Source organism: Podarcis melisellensis (assembly GCF_964234715.1).
Source record: "Podarcis melisellensis genome assembly, chromosome: 16".
In the NCBI taxonomy this organism is placed as follows: Eukaryota; Metazoa; Chordata; class Lepidosauria; order Squamata; family Lacertidae; genus Podarcis; species Podarcis melisellensis.
In genome coordinates this window covers 12,012,627-12,035,189 of record NC_138533.1, presented here as the reverse complement: position 1 = coordinate 12,035,189, position 22,563 = coordinate 12,012,627, and the positions used below count along the sequence as shown (strand labels likewise).

The window sequence follows — 22,563 nt, the reverse complement described above, 5'->3', positions numbered from 1 at the left end:
GTCACTATATTACTATTATTAATTACTTTCTTTTTTTATAATATTTCAAATCTGGATGTCCCAAATGTTCCCACTTCCAACTTTGTCCAATTCTTGTTATTCTTGTTGTTCTTGTTGATTTCTCTCCTCCTTTTTTTCCCCTGCTCTTCTGCACAAGTGTTCTAATTCCAATTATTAATTGCTTTCTTGTGGTGTCACTTAAAAAAAAAAAATCTTTGCTGGCACTTTTGTCAAGATAAGAGTGGCTGCACCTCTTTTTCTATTCCCGCCCCCGCAAAAAAGCCACCCATTTATTTTATTTTCTATCCTGCCCTTCCTCCCAAAGTAGCCCAGAGAAGCAACCACCCAAGTGGTAAAACAATACAATTAAAAATAAAAACCTGTAGAAGATAGAAAAAGCGTGGCATGTCTGTCGAGACACCCTGCATCCTAAGGGGGCTGATAAAAAAGTGTATGTTTCCCCCCCCCCATTAAGATTTTCCCACCTTTTTCTCCAAAAAGCAAACTATTTGATTCCCTAAATGGTTTTGAGGTGGGGGGGTGTTGGAATTTGTCACTTTCAATTATTCACAATGCTTTGCGAATAGGTGTGTGTTTATCTTGATGATAAATCTTTAGCAATGAACACCTGGTTTCCCCAGGCAAGCCAGCTCTCGCCTCCTGAAAACCTCTGCCCCCAAACCGCCCCCTCCCTCCCTGCTCCATTTCCCACCCCCAAAGGGTTAACACCCACCCACGGCACCTCGCCTGCGTCTCCCCGGACTACGCTGGGGCTCCATCTGTCTGGTGGCGGAGTGGCACCGCCTGGGCACGGAGGAGGTGGGTGGGCGAGCTGTGAGTGAAGGTGGGGCAGGCTGGCGGTGGGGTGGAGCGGGGAGGCTTCACCTGCCCGGGGCAAGCCGGCAGCCTCAGCATCGGGAAGGGAGGAGGAGCTGCTGTTGCTGCTGCTGCAGAGAGCGAGAGTGAGTAACTGCAGGGATGCTCGGGCGGGTCCCAGGGCTGAACGCTGAACCCCCCCAACCCCACCCTGGCACCTTGCATCCTTGCACCCTAGCACCCTAGCACTTGGCAGGGAAAGGGAGGCCTGGGGTGCGTGGGGAGGGGAGGCTGCTCTCCAGTGCGTTGTCTGGAAGCTGTGTCTGTGTGTGTGTAAGCAGAAGCAGGGATGGTTTGTGCTGCTGGAGTGGTTTCTCCTCCTTTTGCAAAGCAGCGCAGGCGGAAAAAGAAAGAACGAGAGGCTGGGCAGCGGGCGAGGCAGCGGGGAAGTGTGTGTGAGCGAGGCGCCGCCGTTGCGAAGCATGTTGTTTACTGGGGAGCAAGTCCTGTCGCTTTTCGTGGGGCTGCCGGCTTCCAGGTACGTATGCAATGCTTGCGCCCCCCCTCTTTTTTCCGGGAAAGAGGAGCCACATGCCAAGGGGGTGCCTTGTGGAAACAGGGTGGCGAGGGAGCGCGCGGGAGAGGCAGCAGCAGCAGCGCAAGGCTGACATAGGCTGAGTCAGCAAAGTTGGGGGCTTGGAGCAGGGATGGGGTTGGGGGGTGAGAAAGACACAGGCGGGAAAGGAGCGCCGTGGGGGGGCAGCACAAGTGTGTGAGTGTGAGAGAGGAAGTGTCGGAAATAGTGAATCTTTAACAGCGTCTGGGGCAGTGCAAGCGTGTGCGTGGGAGGGACACACTAGGGGAAGGTGAGAGTGCAAGACAAACAGGCTGTGTGCTTGAAGCAGGGCAGGTGTGAGCGTGTGTGATTGTGTGTGTGTGTGTGAGAGAGAGAGAGAGAGAGAGAGAGAGAGAGAGAGAGAGAGAGAGAGAGAGAGAGAGATGAGCAGGGGAGGGTGATGAACCTATATCAGTGCATGTGTGTTTACAGGCAAGGCTGATTTGTGTATGTAAGGAGAAACCAGTGGGATGGGACACTACAAATATGTGTGTCTGTATGTTGTGAAATGAAAGCATAATCAATCAGTGGCGTAGCGTGGGGGGTGCAGCGGGGGCCGGGCGCACCGGGCGCAACATCTTGGGGTTAGGTTTAGGGGGTGCAAATCCACGGGTTAGAGGGTGCAAATCCACGGGTTAGGGGGCGCAAATTACTTGCCTTGCCCTGGGTGCTGATAACCCATGCTATGCCACTGTAATCAATTCACATGCATGCTCTCTCTATCTCTCCCTCTCTCTCTCACACACACACAAACACAGCATGTGTGTTGAAACTGGCAAAGAGGATGTGAAAAGAGGGAGAGAGGAATTTCGTGTGTGAGAGACAAGTGCATGGGTGCGAGTGCTTAAAAAAAATATGTTAAAAGATAGTTGCATGCCTGACGCCAGAAGTGTACAGGGATATAAATTGCAGGGTTCTGGGAAGGATCGCTCTGTGAGGGGCAAACTACAGTCCCCAGGATGCTTTGGGGGAGGAAGTCATGTTGCTTTACATGTATGGTACACAGAACCTCGGTTGCTGAACTTAACCTACCTCAAGGGCAGGTTGTGTGCGTGGGAGAACCATGCATGCCACCTTGAAGCCCTTGGGAGGATAAATAACTAACTAGAGGGGAGCAAAGGAGAAACACCATATAGTGATTAAAAAACAACAACGCATGGAGATTGTGAATACATGTAGACGCCAATTTCTTTCCACACACAACTGCATCTGAAATGTGGTGGCATCCCATGAAGTCCTACTCAGGGCAGACCTGCTGGAATCAATGGGTTTAAGTTAGTTGTGGGCATTGATTTCAACGGGGCTACTCTGAGTAGGACTTACTTGGACACAACACAAGGCCTGTAGAGTCCAGCATCCTGTTCTCACAGCGGCCAACTAGATTCCTTCAGGAAAACCAAGTGCCTTCCCTTCACTGTTACGCATAAGGACGTAATAAGAGCCTGGCAGCTGGATCAGGCCAAAGGCCCATCTAGCCCAGCATCCTGTTCTCACACTGGCCAAACAGATGCCCCAGTGCCAAGCCTGCAAGCAGGGCCTGAGCGCAACATCAGCTCTCCTCTCCTGTGATTCCCAACAACTGGGAAGGGATTCCATATTTTAATTAGACATCAACCTAAGCCTGCAATCAGCTCCCACCTGCCCGCCCTCTTCACTTATAACCAAGCAGGGGGTGGGCCTGCTCATCGTAGGCTCTGGCGCCACCTGCTGTTGAACTCCCAATCTTCCGCCCTACCAGTCCTAGTGGGCTACAGCCTGGTCACCACTGGTCCATTGAGTTCAGCGCACTCTAAACTGACTGCCAGCATCTCTCTCCCATGTTTCAGACTGGGGTCTTTTATGGCCCTGCCTGGGGACTTTGGGGACTGAACCTGGGACCTTCTTCATGCAAGGCAGATGCTCTATCCTTGAGCTGCCTCCCTTTTTTGTATGGGTGCAAATGAGCGATATCTGGAGTAGGTATGTAAGAGCGATGGTGAGATGGGAGTAAGGGATGTACAGTGGTACCTCGGGTTACATACGCTTCAGGTTACATACACTTCAGGTTACAGACTCCGCTAACCCAGAAATAGTACATTGGGTCAAGAACTTTGCTTCAGGAGGAGAACAGAAATCACGCAGCAGCGGGAGGCCCCATTAGCTAAAGTGGTGCTTCAGGTTAAGAACAGTTTCAAGGTAAGAACGGACTTCTGGAACGAATTAAGTACTTAACCCGAGGTACCACTGTATAGCAGAGGTGCTCTATGTTATCAGCAACGGGTGCATAAATGTTGTGTGAAGGAAAAATGGAGTGCATATGGAGTGGCCATATGCCTCAAAGATATGCAGTTGGTAGAGCACAAGGTTCTTAATCTCAGGGTTTGGGGTCTGAGCCCTGATTTCTGCATTACAGGGGGTTGGGGGTCCTTTCCAACTCTGCAATTCTGTGGCTGTGCTATTCTACAGCGCTGTGCCAAGGGTGGGCCTACCCTAGCAAGCTTTCATATTGCACAGGGCACTTCTTCGGGCAGGATGGACAAATCCCTCTTTTCCAGGAACGGCAGTGGAGAGTTTGTTTTCTGCTGCCCCCTCTGGAAATACATAATCCCCTTTCTTTGATTTGACAACTCGTGGCAGGTACACTGCCCTTACCAAGCAGCCTTCCCCTGGTTTCAGTGACCCCCCCCCCCATTCCACTATATACTATGGGAGTGGTAGATCTGGGGAACAGAGAGCTGCCCAAAAGGTGTGGGGAGTTGCTTGTCCCTGGCAAACTCCACACAAGCACTTTGCATCCATCTGTGGTTGGTTGGATGTGCCTGGGGAGTTGGGTCTTGGAGAGAGGGTAGCGTATAATTGAATTGTCTTCAGTTTAATTGGAGCCATCCTTGGGATCTTGGGGGTTGGCAGGGGGCCCACTGCACCGCAGACATCACCCTCAGCGCAGTGCTGGGAAGGGCTACCAGCTGCTACAGAAACACCCCCCCCCCAAATCTCTGCAATAAAAGGACTAACCCAGTTGTGTAGCGACCATGTCAGGACTACAATCGGTGGCCTTGAAGGTGAGTGTATAATGCCGTGGGGGGGGGAGGGCACTGGGAAGAATGGGGACAAATCATAGGGCTCCCCCACCCCTTGCACCCATCGCTGTGAAATTTTCCCCACTATGAAAGAAAATGTGCCCCAGATACAGATCGGTGGAGTCTCTCTCTGTCCTCCATCCTGACAGACACCTTCATCCCTGGGCTGAGTTTGCAAATGCACTAAGTTTTGGGAGAGCTGCCCTGATCTGTTCCAGTTCTGCATTTTCTGATTTTGCCGGTCCATCTTTGACCCTTCTTTGGGTAGCAGCAATGAGTGAGAGGGAACGAGGACCTCAGTACAGGACCTGGTAGGGTGGGGGGTATGAGAAAAGCAGGATGGGGGATCTGTGACTTTTGATGTTTTGTGAATACAATATTTCGTTCTTTCCTCCTTTTTAAGAACTCTCAACTAATACAGTGTCCATGTATAGATCAGGAGTAAGATTTGCAGTTTTGCAAACAGCCGTTTGGGAGCGGGGAGAGCTTAAGATCTGCAATATAGCTAGAAAATGAGTGTGCATTAATAGGAAGTGTCAGCTTCTGCAGTTCTTACACTCAGCCATTAAAAAAACAACAACTGCAACCTAACATTTCCCAAAGTCTCAAAGCTTTTTATCTGTGCACTCAGAAGTTAAGTTTTGTTGGGTTCTATGTGGCTTACTTACTCCCAAGTTAAGTGGCACAGGACTGCAACACTCAATATTTGGGGTGTTACTTTATTGCTCCAGGTTTGAAATCAAGGTTTATTGCAGGGGAAGAGGAATAGTTGAAATACTGTACAGCACATTGGTTGCTTCCATTGGGAAATTTTAGGAGGGGCTGGAACATACCGTACCTTTCCCAGTCAGCTGCACACACAGAAGTGGGAAGTGTGGAGTCTGAGTGGGGTAGCATAGCCTGGGGTGAATTGTTGGAGAGTGGGTGCTTTGTTTTCTACTCTTCCAACCAGCCTAGGTGCTGGAAACAAGCTGAGCAAACAGATACCTCAAGCCCCTAATCTAGAAGAACCAGGGAAGGAACCATTATAAGCGGGCCGGATTTAGGTTTGATGAGGCCCTAAGCTACTGAAGGTAACGGGGCCCTTTATATGTCCATCTGTCCTTTGTCAGCAACAAATTGTCACTGTTTTTTTGTGTTAAACATATGCTATATGGTAATTTATGGACCTAATAGGTATCTAAAGCCATTTGCACTAACAAATAGGAGCCTACACAACACGAAACACTGTTGCTGTATGTACGTTTTATTTTATTTTATCTTATATTTTGGAAATGTACACTCAGGTTTTGGTTTTCTTTAAAAAAAATTGGGGGCCCCAAGAGAGTGGGGCCCTAAGCTATAGCTTGTTTAGTTTATACGTAAATCTGGCACTGATTATAAGGGTGAGTCTGTGTTCAGTTTGGGGGGGTGGGGGAATTTTTAAGTTTTGTTCTCTGACCAGGAACAATCTTGTTTTTAAACGCCGCAGTTCCCTTGCTGTATTCTTTAAATCAGAGTAACGTTTATTGACGAGACTGCTCAATGCTAAGTTGTTTGGGTCAATATTTTCAAGATTAAGAAATATCACGTTTCTGCTCAGTTAAAGGGTTGGGGAGATATTAGACTTAGGCTGTGCACACACCATACAGTTAAAGCACATGGCTTCCCCAAAGAATATTGGGAACTGTAGTTTGTTAAGGCTGCTGGGAATTTTAGTTCTGAGAGGGGTAAACTACGGCTCACATGATTCTTTGGGTGAAAGAATGTGTTTTAAATCCTGCCTGTATTGGGGGACAGGAGAAAAGAGGGAACTGTTCTTCCTTTCTAAGCACTGGCATCCTGGATCAGACCAATGCTGCGTTTAATGGAGTGTTCTGTACCCAGATGCGCCCAGCAAGGCATGAAGGCAATAGTCCTTATCTGATCTGCCTCTCAGTTGGTTAGAGCACGGTGCTGATAACAACAAGGTTGCAGGTCCGATTCCCCACATGGGAATATTGCATATTCCTGCATTGCAGAGGGTTGAACTACATGATCCTCAGTGTCCCTTGCAACTCTACAATTCAATGTTTCCTGCTTCCGGTGGTTTTGGAAGCAGGTGGTTTTGGAGTGCCCTTAAACCAGAGGTCTTGAACTGCATGCAGATCATAAATTTAAAGCATATGTAAAGTAACCCCCCCAAAAAAGAATCACAGGTAGTTTACTCCTCACAAAACTATCTTTCTCAGCATCCTTAACAAACTACAGTTCCCAGGGGATCAAGTCTGGCTTGATAGGCACCAGCCACCACTGGGGGGCGCTATCAATGCAGAAGCTGGATGACCACCTGGTCAGGGATGCTGTCGCCGCATCCTGCATTGCAGATCCTGCCTTGGGCAGCAGGGGGCGACGACTAGACCCCAAGACCCCTCCCCACTTTCTGATTAGTCGGCAGCACAGTTCCCCTGCTGCTGAATTTGTCACCGCTTCCTTTTTCCAAAAGGGGTTCAAACTAGTGGCAGGGAGTTCCAGAGGCTAACAACAGACCCGTCCTCTGTGAATGTGTCTCCTTTTCAGAGCTGTCCAGCCTAGCAATTAAGAGTTCTAGAGATTAGCAACAGACCCATATTCCATGGACTTGTCTCCTCCTTTCCTCCCGCAAGCTGTCCTAGCTAGTGGCAGGAGGTTCCAGAGGTTAACAGTGTGAAGAAGTACGCCCTTTTTGTCAGTTCTCAAGGGGGCGATCCTGAGACTAAGGCATGATGTGGACTGGGGATTTTGGGGTGGAGCAAGGTGGACTCACCCTGTCTTCTTCTTCTTTTATACACCCCCCAGTGAATTATCCGCCGCCGCCTTTACCCCCCGCCATTTGCCCCCCCGACCATCATGGCTCTATGCCCGTAGTCTGCTACCCGTCCAAGGAGTCTATCTTGAGCCCACGGCCGCAGGAGCGCAGCACTGTGATGCGCCGGACCACCGTTTTGGCCCTCTTCTCCGTGGTCCTCATTTACCTGGTCACAGGTGCCTTCGTCTTTCGCCAACTGGAGCAGCCCTATGAGATCCACCAGCAGGGGAAGATCCAAGCCTACCTGGAGCAGTTCTTAAAGCTACACCAATGTGTAGCCGCTGAGGACCTCGAGGACCTCATCCAGGTGAGAGCTGGAGGCCAAAGGGGTGCAGGAGAACAGGGCTCAGGGACTGGTTGGACCCAGAGGAATGGTGGGGGGAATCAGCTGGGAAACCGCCAAGGGAAGAAGGCTCAGAGCCCGGGGGTTGTGGGTGGGTTGGGCTGGGCTGGGCGATACCTTGTTTTCAACATTGCGATATATCACCAGCTAAATATTGCGATATAGCAATATATCACAATGTCTGAAATAAGGATGGAGCTATGTAGAGGCAATAGCTGGCATCACGGTTTTTCCTGCGTCCTGATTTTTGCCAGCACTTGATTCTCTGCCCCCTGCAAGAAGGCAGGGGAGAGCTGAGCTGGTAGAGTTAATGGGGGCTGCAGGAATCAAGAGGAGCAATGGCCGGCTTCACGGTTTTCCCCACATTGTGGTTTTTATGCAGTCTAACCTTGGTCGTCAAACTTAATCTGTTCCGGAAGACCGTTCAATTTCCGAAACGTTCGACAACTGAGGCGCAGCTTCCGATTGGCTGCAAGAGCTTCTTGCATTCAAGCGGAACCCACGGCAGACATTCGGGTTCTGAAAAACATTCGAAAACCGGAACATTTACTTCCAGGTTTTCGGCGTTCAGGAACCGAAACGTACGACAACAGAGGCGTCCGGGAACCGAGGTTTGACTGTATCACACACACACACACACACACACACACTATGATTTGCGATATACTGCCAGGTTGAAATGGTGTAACCAATATCACAATATGGAATACCAAACCGGTTTTGAACGATACAGTGGTACCTCGGGTTACATACGCTTCAGGTTACATACGCTTCAGGTTACAGACTCCGCTCACCCAGAAATATTACCTCGGGTTAAGAACTTTGCTTCAGGATGAGAACCGAAATTGCGCAGCGGCAACAGCAGGAGGCCCCATTAGCTAAAGTGGTGCTTCAGGTTAAGAACAGTTTCAGGTTCAGAACAGACCTCCAGAACGACTTAAGTTCTTAACCTGAGGTACCACTGTATTTTGATATATTGCCCAGCCCTAGTGGTAGGACGATGATAAGTGGTCACAGGGAACAGAATGGGAGGAGGCGATGTCAGAAGCTGAAGGGGTAACGGGGCTTAGTGAGGTGGGAGAGTCTGTGACAGAGAACTGCTCAAAATCGGAAACAGAAGAGTGGGATGAGGCAGGTCGAGAGGCAGAGATGAGTCAGGCTGCTGAAGAGGCACAGGGTCTCCCCCTCCTGCTGCGACATGCTCCCCTCCCCGCTGGTCTCCCGGAATCCAGAGAGGCATGAAGTGGCAGGAGCATAGGTAGATACACAGGCGCAGTCTCAGATTGCTTGGGGAAAACCCAGGAGAGGAAGGCACTTAGGCAGCTGTGGGAAGGCGAGGACCCCTTCCGTCTCTACAACTGCCTCTTTAGGGGCAAGATTTACCAGGACGAGTTGCTTTGCTCATTAGGCCTAGCACTCCTGTGCAGATCCTGTGGGTTGATTTTCCTAATAAAGAGTTAACTTTGCCTACTCCGTTTGAATTGCTGCTGGCTCGCTCCTGGTGGTAGCTCAGTGCACCTGCCTTGCATGCGAATAAAAATAAAAAACCCCGGGTTCAATCCCTGGTGGCATCTCCAGGTAGGCCTGTGAATGTCCTCTGCCCGAAACCCTGAGCAGCCACTGCCAGCCAGTGTAGGCAGCACTGAGCTAGATGGATCAGTGATCTGACTCTGTATAAGGCTGCTTCCATGTGGGTGAAGGGGCCTGGCTCAGTGCTCTGGGGTTACGGCTGTGCTGGAATGCTGGGCCCTCAGTGGCTTGGTCCTAACCTTTTCCTGTGCCCTTCCTCTCAGCAAGTGGGCGATGCCATGGGCGTCGGAGTGGAGCCTGCCATCAACAGCACAAACGCCAACAGCTCGCACTGGGATATGGGCAGCGCTTTCTTCTTCGCTGGCACCGTGATCACCACCATCGGTATCTGGGGTCTGATGGGGAGGAGGGAGGAGACAGAGGGAAGGTGCGGGTATCTTCCTTGCTTTGCTACAGAGAAGCCTGGCAAGGACTGTGGCGCAGTGTTTGGAGCACGTGCATTGCACATAGCTGTCAACGTTTCCCTTTTCTTGTGTGGAATCCTATTCAGAATAAGGGAATTTCCCTTAAAAAACGGGAAACGTTGACAGCTATGGCCTTGCATGCAAAAAGGCCCAGGTTCAATCCCTGGTTTTGTCAGGTCTGAAACACGATCGAAAGCTCCTGCCAGTCCTGGAGCTACCTGCATACATTTAGACACCCATGTCTTATTTTTTAAAAAAGAGGTTTTTGCCATTTATCTCTATGGTGGTAGTGCTGCTGCTACGCCCCACCATAGGTCAGGCCATGGCCCGGTATTGAGCCCTGGATTTGATAATCTGTTTCATCTAGGCATACCTGCTGCTGATTTGCCACCACCACCCTCAAAGGTAACGCGGGTGGCACTGTGGTGTAAACCACCGAGCTTCTTGGGCTTGCCGATTGGAAGTTTGGTGGTTCGAATCCGCGCGACGGAGTGAGCTCCTGTTGCTCTGTCCCAGCTCCTGCCAACTCCTGCCAACTTAGCAGTTCGAAAGCAAGCCGATGTGGCGGGAAGGTAAACAGCGTTACCGTGCACTCTGGTTTCCGTCACGGTGTCCCGTTGCGCCAGAAATGGTTTAGTCATGCTGGCCACATGACCCGGAAAGCTGTCTGTGGACAAACGCTGGCTCCCTTGGCCTGAAAGCGAGAAGAGCGCTGCAACCCCATAGTCGCCTTTGACTGGACTCAACCGTCCAGGGGTCCTTTACCTTTTTTACCTTTGCCACCCCCAACCACCTTGCCCAGGAAAGTACAGTGGTACCTCGGGTTACAGACACTTCAGGTTACAGACGCTTCAGGTTACGGACTCTGCTAACCCAGAAATAGTACCTTGGGTTAAGAACTTTACCTCAGGATGAGAACAGAAATTGCATGCCAGCGGAGCAGCAGCAGCGGGAGGCTCCATAAGCTAAAGTGGTACCTCAGGTTAAGAACAGTTTCAGGTTAAGAACAGACCTCCAGAACAAATTAAGTTCTTAACCCGAGGTACCACTGTAATATAGTTTTCCAAAATATCTGCATCTAGGGAGGACCTCTGTAGGAGGAGCCTCACCACTGCCTCTTTCAAGGCATAAAGCATAACTCCTTCCAGCGGCACAGCATTGCCTCATCCATTGAATCTATCCAATCAATCCCCTCCTGCTAGATTTGGCAGTCATTATGGGTAGGGATGCTGTTGGCCTCATGGCCATAATCGCCCGGTCCACATCCTCAGGTTGCAACAACTGAAGCTGACCCTGTTGGGTTGAAATAACGACAGACGAGTGAGGAGTGTCATATGGGAGGCATCTCTCGAGCAAGTCTCGGGGAGTCCCTTTTATTGAATACTACAGCATTGCCACGTATGTGCTTATTGCTGATTGGTTAACACAAATACAAAGCAAAGGTTGCATATAGGCATTAATCACCGATAGATTAAAGGCTGGGAAAGGGAGCACAGAACTAGACAGGCATGAAAACCTCCTAATTAAAATATAACTAGTGATTGATATAGCAAGACTTAAACAATTACGTTCCGATAGATGTGGTCAACTATGCATTAAGAACAGGTCAGAATATAATGTTTTCCTGAACTCAATGTGAACTGAACATTCTAAGGTGATGAGGGAATGTCTTAGTATTAGAACAGTTTGTGCAGCATCTTGTGCAGAAGCAAAGCTTAGAAGCAAGACTTCCCATCATGCCACAGTCATGTGCAGAAGCAATGCTTCCCTTCATGACCCCACAAGGTATAATTCATGAATGGTCCAGGGCCCTTCAAGGAGCCTGAACCAATTGTGGCACCTGGCTCAGCATGGATCCAAGTGTTATTTTGCCCTCAGAGTGTTTTGCAAATCTCTCGCAGAGACAGAAGTCGTAGCCCAACATCTGGAGGGCCACAGGTTCCCCATGCTAGCCACATGTCCCAAACAATCAGGGATCACATGTTAAATGTACTTAGGTAAAGGTAAAGGGACCCCTGACCATTAGGTCCAGTCGTGGCCAACTCTGGGGTTGTGGCGCTCATCTCGCTTTATTGGCCGAGGGAGCCGGCGTACAGCTTCCGGGTCATGTGGCCAGAATGACTAAGCCGCTTCTGGCGAACCAGAGCAGCGCACGGAAATGCCGTTTACCTTCCTGCCGGAGTGGTACCTATTTATCTACCTGCACTGCTAGGTTGGCAGGTAATGTGCTAACCAAGGTGTAAAGTGGGAAGGTGGAACCTGTGGACTTTCCAGGTGTTGTTGGTTATCTGAGAGAGCGCAGTTAGTACAGCATGCAACTTTTAATCTCAGGGCCATGAGTTCGAGCCCCACAGCCAGTCTGTTTATACTGTGAGTAGATTGGGAGTTGGACGTGCCTGAGTTAGATGGACCCCTGGTCTGGCTGTGTGTATAGCTGCCTCCTGCATAACTGACCTAGGAGTGGGTATATCTGGGTGATCAATGCACCCAGCTTCAAGACGGTGCCAGGGAGCCACACAAAGGATTTACAACCCGGGGCTGAGCAAAGAAGCTAAGAGGCTTTGCTTATTTTTGCTGGAGTCTGCAGGATTGGGACAGAGGCTGATCCAGGCACTTCTCCAAAAATTAAGGAAGCAGAAATGGAACAAGCGGGTTGGATTTTGTGTGCAACATTTTGTTTTGAGCCAGGCCTCGTCCCTGGAACAATGACAAGGGTAAGAGTAAAGAAGCAAAGGTTTCTTCTGAGGATATGAAGAGTGCATCTTTCTTACCCCACAGAGTATTAAGGATGCAAGAGCCATCTAGTCCAACACCCTGTTCTCACCGTGGCCAACTAGATGCCTGTGGGAAGCCCCCCAAAGAGGACAGGAGTGCATTGGCCCTCTTCTTGTTCTTGCTGCCTGGCAAGAGGTAGACTGCTTCTGAACTGAGAAGCTCTGTTTCTTTTTTCATGGCTAAACGATCACCTCCGTGAATTTGTCTAAGCCCCTTTGAAATCTGTCTAAGCTTATGGCAGTGAATTCCATAAGTTAGTGGTATGTTTTGGAACGGGTGTATTTTCTTTTTTCTGCCCTGAATCTGCTGCCAATTGGATTCATTGGGTGTGGGGGGGGGAGAAACCCCTCCGTTTTGTTTGTTTGCTGTGTATGTACTTCTTTAAAAAAACATATCCTGTCCATCTTCCAGAAGAAATTATAAGCAGCTAACAAAAACCAGTAATAATAATATAAAACAATCCACAGTTCAGTCAACTCTGCAGTACTCAAGGTATTAGCAGAAAAAAATATCCCAAACCACGACGACAGTTTCAGAACAGCCGTCAGAATTAATAAAACATCCAGATGTAAAAGCAAGGAAAGGTATTTTTAAGACATTGCACACACACACATTCAGGCCTGTTTTCACAACCTTGAGGACTACAAACTTGCTTTTTAAAAACCAAAAACAGAATTAATATCCAAATATAAAAATTGCCTTTTTAAGCATATGTGTCTTCAGTGGCCCACATACTTTCAGGGCTGTTTTCGCAGTCGTAAAGATTAGAAACTTGCTTTTAAATAAGCCAAGAACCTAATCCACAATGAGAAAATAAGTACAATAAGACCATGTGCCTATAGCAGCTTTGTTACGTGGGGTTTATGGCAACTGTAGTCCGAAACATTTGGAGGGTGCCTGGTTGGAGTAGTCTGAGCCAGAGCGTTAGAACAGAATCTGGATCAATATCGAGGAGCACTTTCTCTTTTCTGCTGACTCTCTCTCTCTCTCTCTGCCTCTCTCTCTGCCTCTCTCTCTTCTCCTGCCCTAACAGGGTTTGGGAACATCTCCCCCAAGACTGACCCTGGCCGGCTTTTCTGTATCTTCTATGCCCTCGTGGGGATTCCTCTCTTTGGCATGCTGCTGGCAGGAGTCGGGGACCATTTGGGATCGTCTCTCCGGAAAGCCATTGGCAAAGTGGAGGACATATTCTTGGTGAGCAAAACCTTCGCCTGGCAGGCAGCTTCTCTCCAGCCTTTCCAACACCACTTGTACATTTCTCTGCCCACCTTTATCTTCAGGGACCTCCTGCTCATTCTTGCGGGTGGCGCTGTGGGTTAAACCACAGAACCTAGGGCTTGCCGATCAGAAGGTTGGTGGTTCGAATCCCCGCGACGGGGTGAGCTCCCGTTGCTCGGTCCCTGCTCCTGCTCACCTAGCACTTCGAAAGCACGTCAAAGTGCAAGTAGATAAATAGGTACCGCTCCGGCAGGAAGGTAAACGGCGTTTCCATGCGCTGCTCTGGTTTGCCAGAAGCAGCTTAGTCATGCTGGCCACATGACCCGGAAGCTGTACGCCGGCTCCCTCGGCCAATAAAGCAAGATGAGCACCGCAACCCCAGAGTCAGTCACGACTGGACCTAATGGTCAGGGGTCCCTTCACCTTTACCTGCTCATTCTACTGTGCAGGACTCAGGTCATCTGCTTGCAAAGTCCTGTTTTGCTGGCACCAGTGCCCTTCTGTGAACTTCCCGCAAGCTTTTTTTGAGTCCTGTTTGGGCACATCTGCAAACTGGAGAAACAGTTATGGGCATTTCACACACACACACACACACACACACACCACAGCCTGTTTTGTTGATTGCAGTATAATGCTTGCCTTCCCCAATTTCATCAGGGAGAAGGGTACCTTGTGGGCACCAAGAATGCCCTCTGTGTGTTTGCAGGGCAGCATATTGGCAGTCTGTAGTCTAGACAGGCCGTTTGAAAGAAATGCACTTATAGGAGTTGGCTGCCTCTTGGATCAGCTGTTGGCTTTTTCATCATTGACCTCTCTTCCATCCTGTTCCCTGCAGAAGTGGCAGGTCAGTGCTACCATTGTGAGGGTCCTCTCGGCCTTGCTCTTCATCCTCATTGGCTGCCTCCTCTTCGTCTCCCTGCCGACCATCATCTTCCAGAGGGTGGAAGGATGGACCCTTTTAGAGAGCGTCTACTTTGTGGTCGTCACGCTGACCACCATTGGATTTGGCGACTATGTGGCAGGTGGGTGCTGTGGGGCGAAATGAAGGGGGTGAGCCTGGTGGGGTGGGGTGCATTGGGATTCCCCTTTCTGACCCTGAGAGTGGTTCCCGGAGCACAATCAACCCCTCTTCCCAGGGAACTCTGGGAACTGAAGCTCTGTGAGGGGAATAAGGGTCTCCTCTCAGTGCCTGTAACAAACCATAATTTCCCAGAATTATTTGAGGGAAGCCAGGGCTGTTTAAAGTGCTTTAAATATTTGGCGTGGATGTGGCCTAAGACTAGTACAAAATGCCACCCTACTGGTCTATTCCAATTGAGAACTTAGTTGGGTTTTCCTGACAGCCTTTCATCCAGGCATTGACCATACATGATCTTTTTTTAAAAAAATATATATTTATTAGCGGTTTTCTTTAATTACAATACCAAAAGACAAAACAATATCACAATATCACATCTCTTAACTTAATTTTCTTATCTTCTTTCGACTCCCTCACACCTCCCGCTCCTGCGTTCTTGTCTATAACACTTTGTCCAGCAAATTTATCCCCTTGTTTCTATTCTTATTATCTCTTAAATTAGAGATATAACATTGGAAAATTAGATGACCATACATGATCTTAGCTTCAGCAAGGTGGTTCAGGCAAGTCTCTTTGGACCACCCCTCTTGCCTCTCTCTTCCTCCCTCTGTACTAAGGTGGAGAGTAACTGGTTTTGGTGGTGGTGGGAGTGCTCATTACAAATTGTCTTGCCTTAAACTTTGCTCCTTCCAGGTGATACGAAAAGCGAAGAATACCTGTGGTACCAGCCATTGGTGGTGGTCTGGATTCTGCTGGGCTTGGCCTACTTTGCCTCCATCCTGACTATGATTGGCAACTGGTTGAGGGTGTTGTCCCGGCGCACGAGGGCTGAGGTGAGGACACTGTGCTTCAAGTGCACTCAATAGGCCCATTGTATCATCTCCATGTCCTCCACAACCCCCATTATTAGGGTTTCCAGGTCAGGAGCATCCCAGACCCTAAGATTTCAAGACATAGGAGAGGTTCCTGGTGATGTCAAAGGGCAGGACCTGCAGATGGAGGTTTGTTGGAAGAGAATGAGAGTGGACACCCTCTTCCTCCTCCTCCTCCTCCTCCTATTATTATTATTATTATTATTATTATTATTACTCTAGCTCACCTGAAGATTCAAGCCCTCCAACTGAAACCTAGAGGAGGCCAGGCAAACCTGGGGACTTCAGGTCAGACCTGGAGGTCTGGCAACCCTACCTGTTATTATATTCTCCCTGTATTTCCCTGTTATGGTGGTGTGGTGATGACTGACTGACTGACTGATATACTAGAAATATCTTTAAGCAGTGTACAAAAAATGGAAGCAAGAACAGACAACTTAAACAAAATATTACAAAAACACACCACTACATGTAAAAAGGTTACATTAATACAAAGTTACTAATATATACAAATCAATATCCATTCATTTTCCTTCTGACACACCTTCTCTCTTCGCCTCCAGGTTCTCTTGTTAAGTCCACAATTCCCAAAAGCCAATGGTGTAACCTCTGACGCATACATTAGAAGCCACCTTAGATCTTAGGTCAAAGGCTGTTTGTTTGTATAGACCAGTATTGGCTCAATTTGTACAGAACACTAACCCAAAGCGTGGCCTAGCATGGTTCCACACTGGAGAGGATATCCTGACTGCTGTGCTCCTCCCCTACCCTGGTTCTCCTGCTGTGCCATTGTGAGCTAAGCCAGAGTTGTTGTCCGAATCTAGCCTCATGATTTGTCTCTCTCCAGTCCAGGCCAACTCCTGAGCAGCAACCAAGGTTTGTTTTAGGGTTGGGAACCTCAGGTCTGGGGATCTAATGTGGCCCTCCAGCCTTTTCTATCTGGCCCTTGGGACTCATCCTCCTTTAGAGTTTGTGCCTGGCTGGAATGTTTCCTTAAGCTCTGTTCATGCCTCTTAGTTGCCTTGCTCAAGGAAAGAGATGGATGTTTAATGTGTGTGGAAGGTAGAGCAAAGCAAAATTTACATCCATGACTCACTTTGGCTTCTGGTGCTGCCCACCAGTGGCCCGCAGAAGGTTGCCCAGAAGGGAATGTGGCCCTTGAGATGAAAAAAGTCCCACGCTCCTGGTTTGCAGCCTGTGTTTCGTCTGGAGCAAACCTGGCCTCCTCTATTGCCCTTCAAATTGCAACTTGAGCAAGACGTCTAGGAAGTGTGAAGGTAGAAGTCTGCAGATCAAGCCACTGTTAACGGCTAGCAAGCAAGCAAACAAATAAACAAAAAGTTGGGGGCCTTGTTCCTACAGTGTTTCTCATCCCCACCCCCAAACACACACAGCGTTCCTTGTGCTGGGGGTGCTCTATTATAACTCAAAGTGAAGGCGAGAATCTGCAGCCTCCGAGTTTTGAAGCATTTCCCCTTTTGCCAATTAAAAAAGCAGATGGCATCAATTTTGCGCATAAACTCATTAAGCGGCTTGCCTAATTGAAAGCCATTTCTTTCTCGCTGACCCTGGCGTTCAGACGAAAGGCAATAAAAACAGCTGGAAATGATTGGTGGCATTTTGCACCCACCCGCCTGTACGGGCAAAGAGCTTGGAAACAGAACCAGACACAGTGACGGGAAGTAGGGGGTGGTTAAGGAGAAATATGTACGTGTTTGCAGCGGGTCTCAATTTTGTTTGGTGGTGAAGCAGTTTGCAAGGCAGGGAATGCAGTAGCCCCTTAACTGCTGCTCAGCACAATTTCCTACCTTACCCAAGTTGTGGCTGGCTTTGTTGGGCATGGGTGTGAGAAAGAACTGCCTCAACAGGGATGCAATGGGTGTAGCAGGGCATCACACAAGATAGGCATGTCAGCAGCCAGCTGAGGGCAAACAGAAAGAAACAATCCCTCATGCAGCCTCAGAGGGGTAGACGTGAAAATCAGCTGCAATAAAACAATCGCTGAAAGTTTCTGGAGCATAAATATTTTGCAGGAGAGATTCAAGCACTAGGAGTCAAGCACTGAGAACCAAAACTCAAGGATCCTTGCAGCTCAGGAGTCGAGCACTTGCCTTCAATGGAGAAGGTCGTGGGTTCAATCGCCGACAGCTCTAGATAGGCCTGGGAGAGACTCCCGATCTGAAATCCTGTAGCGCCACAGTCAGTCAGTGTACACCAGGTATGGGGAACCTTGGGCCCACCAGCTGTTGCTGAATTGCAACTAGCCATTGACCCAGCGTAGTGGGGCTTCTGAGAATTGTAGTTCAACAACATCTGGAGAGCCAAAGGTTCCCCACACTTGATGTAGACAATACCATACCCTCTAAGTGTCCTTATTTTCCAGGGACAGTCCTGTAATTACAAAAGCCATCCCAGCTTCTAATTTGATCCTGGACTGTCCCTAATTTCCTCCGCCAGCGGCACCACTGCCTAGTTCGGGGGAGAGGATGGGCCAGCACTTGTCCCGAGAGATGGCGGTGGCATCCCATTGCCTCTCCATGGCTGCCACTGCTGGCCTTGGGCAAGGAGAAGGAGAGGCTGCAGTCACCAAGGCCCAGCCCCTTGTGATGTGCCAGCTCTGAGGGGCAGACAGGGGGCAGGGCTGCCCTGGGTGGGAAGAAAGGGGGAGCCGAGCAAAGCACAAGGAGTCTAGATTAAAAAAAATAAAAATGCTTTGTGCATCCGCATCTAATCTTGCCATTTCCCAAAATTTATTTAATGATGTGTGTTTCCCTGTTTATAAATCTGCTAAAGAATAAAATTTTTAAAAAAACAGGATTAAGGGTTTTCTCAGGATGGTGGAGGGCGTGTGTGCTGGGTCCCGTTGGTGTGGCGGTGGCGGCACTCCCCCTTCTGATATGAAATGCTCTGCTGTGGACACACACACACAAAGGGAGGGTTGAGGAGGATCAGTTGCAGGGGGAATGAGAAATGTCCCTATTTTCATCTGAGTCATGTTGGAAGGTATACAATACTAAGCTATTGGTGTGACTCAGTATAAGACAGAACCCTGTGTTCCTATATCCTTCATAGTCCTTTAGAATTTGCATTTATCCGAAATTAGCTATGCAGCTCTCCAACCAGCATTTACAAAAATGTATATAAAAATGTGTGCATAAAAATGAATATATCCACGACAGTAACATGTGAAATGTCTTGCATTAGGGGATATTGCATTAGGGGAAATAACATGCTATACTAGATAGATCTTTTAGCATAGAAGTTATTGCATGTTCCTAAGTGGCATCTAATGGGTTTTTCTCCCCACCTTCCTACCTTCTGACCTTCTGCTTGACTGAATAAAAGGCATTTCCCCAATATGGATGTTGGAATTTTCTGTCATAACTACATCTCCCCCTTTCTATTTCCCTACAGATGGGAGACTTGACGGCGCACGCTGCCTCCTGGACGGGCAACGTGGCCTCCCAGCTCCGTGTCCCAAACATGGCGTTTCCAGACAAGCTGCACAGAGTGGGCACCTTGAAAGGGAAGCCGCTGTCGCCTTCGGCCATGTTGCAGCAGGGGGACAGCCAAGAGGTTTTGCCGCCACTGCTGCTTCCGCCGCAGCCATTGCCACCGCAGCAGCAATTGCCAACACAACTACCACCTTTACCACCCCCGCTGCTGCCACCGCCACCGCCATCCCCGCACCCATCTCCCGGTACTGCACAGCGTGTGGCCCAGCTGCGGCCTATAGACTACGCGGGTGAAAACCTGGCCTTCATTGACGAGAGTTCAGATGCGCTAAGCGATGGAGGGCCGCCTTCTGCCAGGTTGCCCCGCCGCATGCGCCCTCGGGCACGGCACCGTGCCAACACGGGCCAGCCGCCAGGATTGCCCATGGTCCTGCTGAGCCTGACCCAGGACAAAGGTGAACCTGTCTAAGGCTAAGGCTAGGCCCAAGCCTGTCTTGGAGCAAGTTTCCGACCTATTGGTGCAGTTCTCTTTGTTCCTCTCCTCCTGTGCCCAACAGAGTGAAACCCAAAGCGTCTCGGCTTTTGTTTCCGTGAGGTGCTAAGTGCCCGCCTTTTTGTGTGCCCTGGCACAAACCCTCTGCACTGCGGTATCCCATTCTATGCTGCCAGCTGGGCTCTGTCCCCGTTTCCATAGACACTAGGAACGCCACCCTCTTTGCTGTGCCAACACAGTCTCTTGCTTCCAGTGGGACAAAACCTGGCATCACCGCTCTCCTCTCCGCATGGTGCTCCCCTACTCAGCCTTCCTCCTGGCAGCAGGATTATACTCCTGTTCCCCGAGCATCACTGGAAGCCTCATCTCAACCTGTGTGCCTGTTATGGTTGTCCTTTAATCTTCCAGAACTGCACCTTGTGAGTGGGTGGACAGGTCAGAATCATTCCCATCCACTCTGGCTCCAAGCACCAGGTCTACTTCCTGTTGCATGCTCTCCTGATCATCCCTGTCCCCAAGCACACACGCACAAAACTCCTCCTGCCTTGTGAGTCAGATTAGGCGAATAGCCACACAAAGTGTGAATGAGTTTCATAGCTGTTGTTCCCTTTCCCCCAGGAAATTATGTTAGCATTGGGCTTTGAACAGAGTAGATGTCTGAACAGATGTCGCCAAGATTGAGAAGCCTCAGTGCCCTGGACAAACTACAATTCCCAGGATGGGGGTGGGGTGGGGAGCCCATGATAGCATTGCACCTGTACACTTATTGAAAGTTTGTCACAAACTTTTGCACCTTTCCTCCCCTGCTTTGGTGTAGGGACAGAGGAGAAATTTGGTTTAGTTCACATCTAGAGGCCAACCTCCCAAACTGGAACTTCCTGAAACTTAAAAAACACAACCCTCTTTGGAGATTCGCTCTCCTCTGCGTTTTGCACTGCAGTTCTCCAGCCAAGTAATGTGTAGAAAAATGCGTAATTTGGGGTAAAGTATGTGCGAAAATGCTTATAGTGCTGAAAATAAAGTGCAAAAAATGCATTTTGTTTGGAGAAAACTGCTTTGTAAAAATGTGTCTGTTAGGAGAAATTCACACTCAAATGCCAGTGAGTTGTCATGAAGACTTTTTTCTTTCTTTTTTTTAAGCAGCTGCAAATGGATGTAGAAATGTGAATAACTGAACTTAAGATTGGAAAAAATAAGAAACTGAGGGAAGCAAGAATTGACAGATTTGCCTATCCCTACCATGGGGTGTCTGGGAAGGTTGTTGTGGGGTGTGATTGCCTAAAATATGCTAACAACTGCATTGGGGAAGTCCTTATCCAACCCTCCCTGCAATCCAGTAATGTTGGAGAGGTATAGTAAGATTTGGGAGTGTGTGAACCCTATGGGAGCTCCCTCTTGGTTGGGCTTCCTCCAAGGGCTGTTTGGTTACATGGGGCAAGGCTCTGCAGCCACCCCAAGCTATAGAGAAGAGAGTGTGGGAGGAGGATAGCCTCATCTCTCCCTGTCTTCCATCTTTCACTTCACAAATGTGCCTGTTCTTGACTCTGTATATTGGAAACATTTTATTTATTTATTTATTTATTTATTGGTCTGGTCTTCCAGAAATTAAAACCAAAACTACACGATAAGCATTTGTGTGTCTGTGTTGTTTGTTTGTATTGATCAAAAAGAGACACGTCTCCATGTTAAATTATAGCAGTGGTGGGGAACCTCTGTCCTGTGGGTCCGTCTTGGCCAACTAAAACATACCTGTATGTCAATCAGCTGATGTCACCAAGTAACCCCAGGCCTACACCCACCTGTCTAAGTTGGCCTGCGAAGTGAGGGGAGACAGATCTGGTCCACTGGGCCAAAAAGCTTCCCTAGGTGGAATGTAAGAAAGAAGGAAAGTTTGTAATAAGAAAGTTTGCATTTGTTCCAACTGGCCTTATATAACTGATAGCGCTTCCCAGGCTGTTGCTATTTGGGGATTAGTGCTGGGCCGGCCTCAATTCCCCCTGCCCCAGGGGCAGACCGAAGTGATGCTCATTGGCCGGTTGATCCCACACTCTGGGGAATCCCCATTCCCAGGCCTGCCTGCCACTGGCCAATCCACAGGCAGGCATGCAGTCCTCCCCAGGCAGCCTCTGGATTGGTGACATGGCCATGACAAGGCTGCAATGCCGCCTGACTTATGATACGGTATAGGAATCTGAGGCTTTGATGGAATCTAGGCACATATAAAAAAACATTGTGAAAATGGTTTTTTAAAAAAAGTTTTGAAAAAATATATTGAATTTGCCATAGCTCACCATCGCCAGCTAGTGTCACATTTGTATAATGCAGCTCTGTCGAGTTTCAAACAGGGAGTCTTTTCTAGCCCTACCTGGAGATGCTGGGGATTGAACCTGGGATCCTCTGGCCTGCAAAGCAGAGGATTTTACCCTTTAAAAGGTAAAGGGACCCCTGACAACTAGGTCCAGTCGTGACCGACTCTGGGGTTGCGGCGCTCATCTCGCTTTATTGGCCGAGGGAGCCGGTGCATAGCTTCCAGGTCATGTGGCCAGCATGACTAAGCCGCTTCTGGCGAACCAGAGCAGCGCACGGAAACGCCGTTTACCTTCCCGCCTGAGTGGTACCTATTTATCTACTTGCACTTTGACGTGCTTTCGAACTGCTAGGTTGGCAGGAGCAGGGACCGAGCAACGGGAGCTCACCCCATTGCGGGGATTCGAACCGCCGACCTTCTATCGGCAAGTCCTAGGCTCTGTGATTTAACCCACAGTGCCACCCGCGTCCCATAATGCACTTTACACAACACTTAAAACGTTCTTGTGTATTTCTGGTGAGCAGAGTCCTCTTTTATTTTCAAGTTCAGGCTGGTTGAGGGAGATGACTCAAAAAGTAGCTGAGAGAAAGAAATAACTGAATTCCCTAAGGGCGTATAATGGGCCACGTGTTCTATTTAATAGATTTTCTAATGATCTGCAAAAAGGATGGGAAAGGGAAGGAGGATTGTGATTAAGTGAAATTTCCAGGTAATGCAAAATAAAAACCCC

General features: G+C 49.0%; 1 protein-coding gene across 7 annotated transcripts; it reads left to right on the top strand.

The window, feature by feature from the left end:
- Window positions 1-747: 747 nt before the first annotated feature.
- On the top strand, window positions 748-21,153 carry KCNK4 (potassium two pore domain channel subfamily K member 4). 7 transcript variants are annotated; one of them, XM_081891687.1, is made up of 8 exons: window positions 826-962; window positions 3,259-3,391; window positions 7,288-7,604; window positions 9,434-9,554; window positions 13,443-13,603; window positions 14,463-14,649; window positions 15,399-15,538; window positions 18,992-21,153. In XM_081891687.1, the coding sequence occupies exons 3-8, from the start codon at window positions 7,347-7,349 to the stop codon at window positions 19,499-19,501; spliced, it is 1,377 nt and encodes a 458-aa protein (XP_081747813.1). In that variant the 5' UTR covers window positions 826-962; window positions 3,259-3,391; window positions 7,288-7,346; the 3' UTR covers window positions 19,502-21,153. The 7 variants fall into 7 exon arrangements, with proteins under 7 accessions (XP_081747814.1, XP_081747813.1, XP_081747809.1 ...); XM_081891688.1 differs by lacking the exons at window positions 826-962; window positions 3,259-3,391 and adding an exon at window positions 748-819; XM_081891683.1 differs by lacking the exon at window positions 3,259-3,391.
- The last annotated feature ends 1,410 nt before the right edge of the window (window positions 21,154-22,563 follow it).

Coding starts and splice junctions, on each gene's coding strand:
- KCNK4 (XM_081891683.1), top strand. Junction 7,605..9,433: donor ACCTCGAGGACCTCATCCAG/GTGAGAGCTGGA, acceptor CCTTCCTCTCAG/CAAGTGGGCGATGCCATGGG. Junction 13,604..14,462: donor AAGTGGAGGACATATTCTTG/GTGAGCAAAACC, acceptor TGTTCCCTGCAG/AAGTGGCAGGTCAGTGCTAC.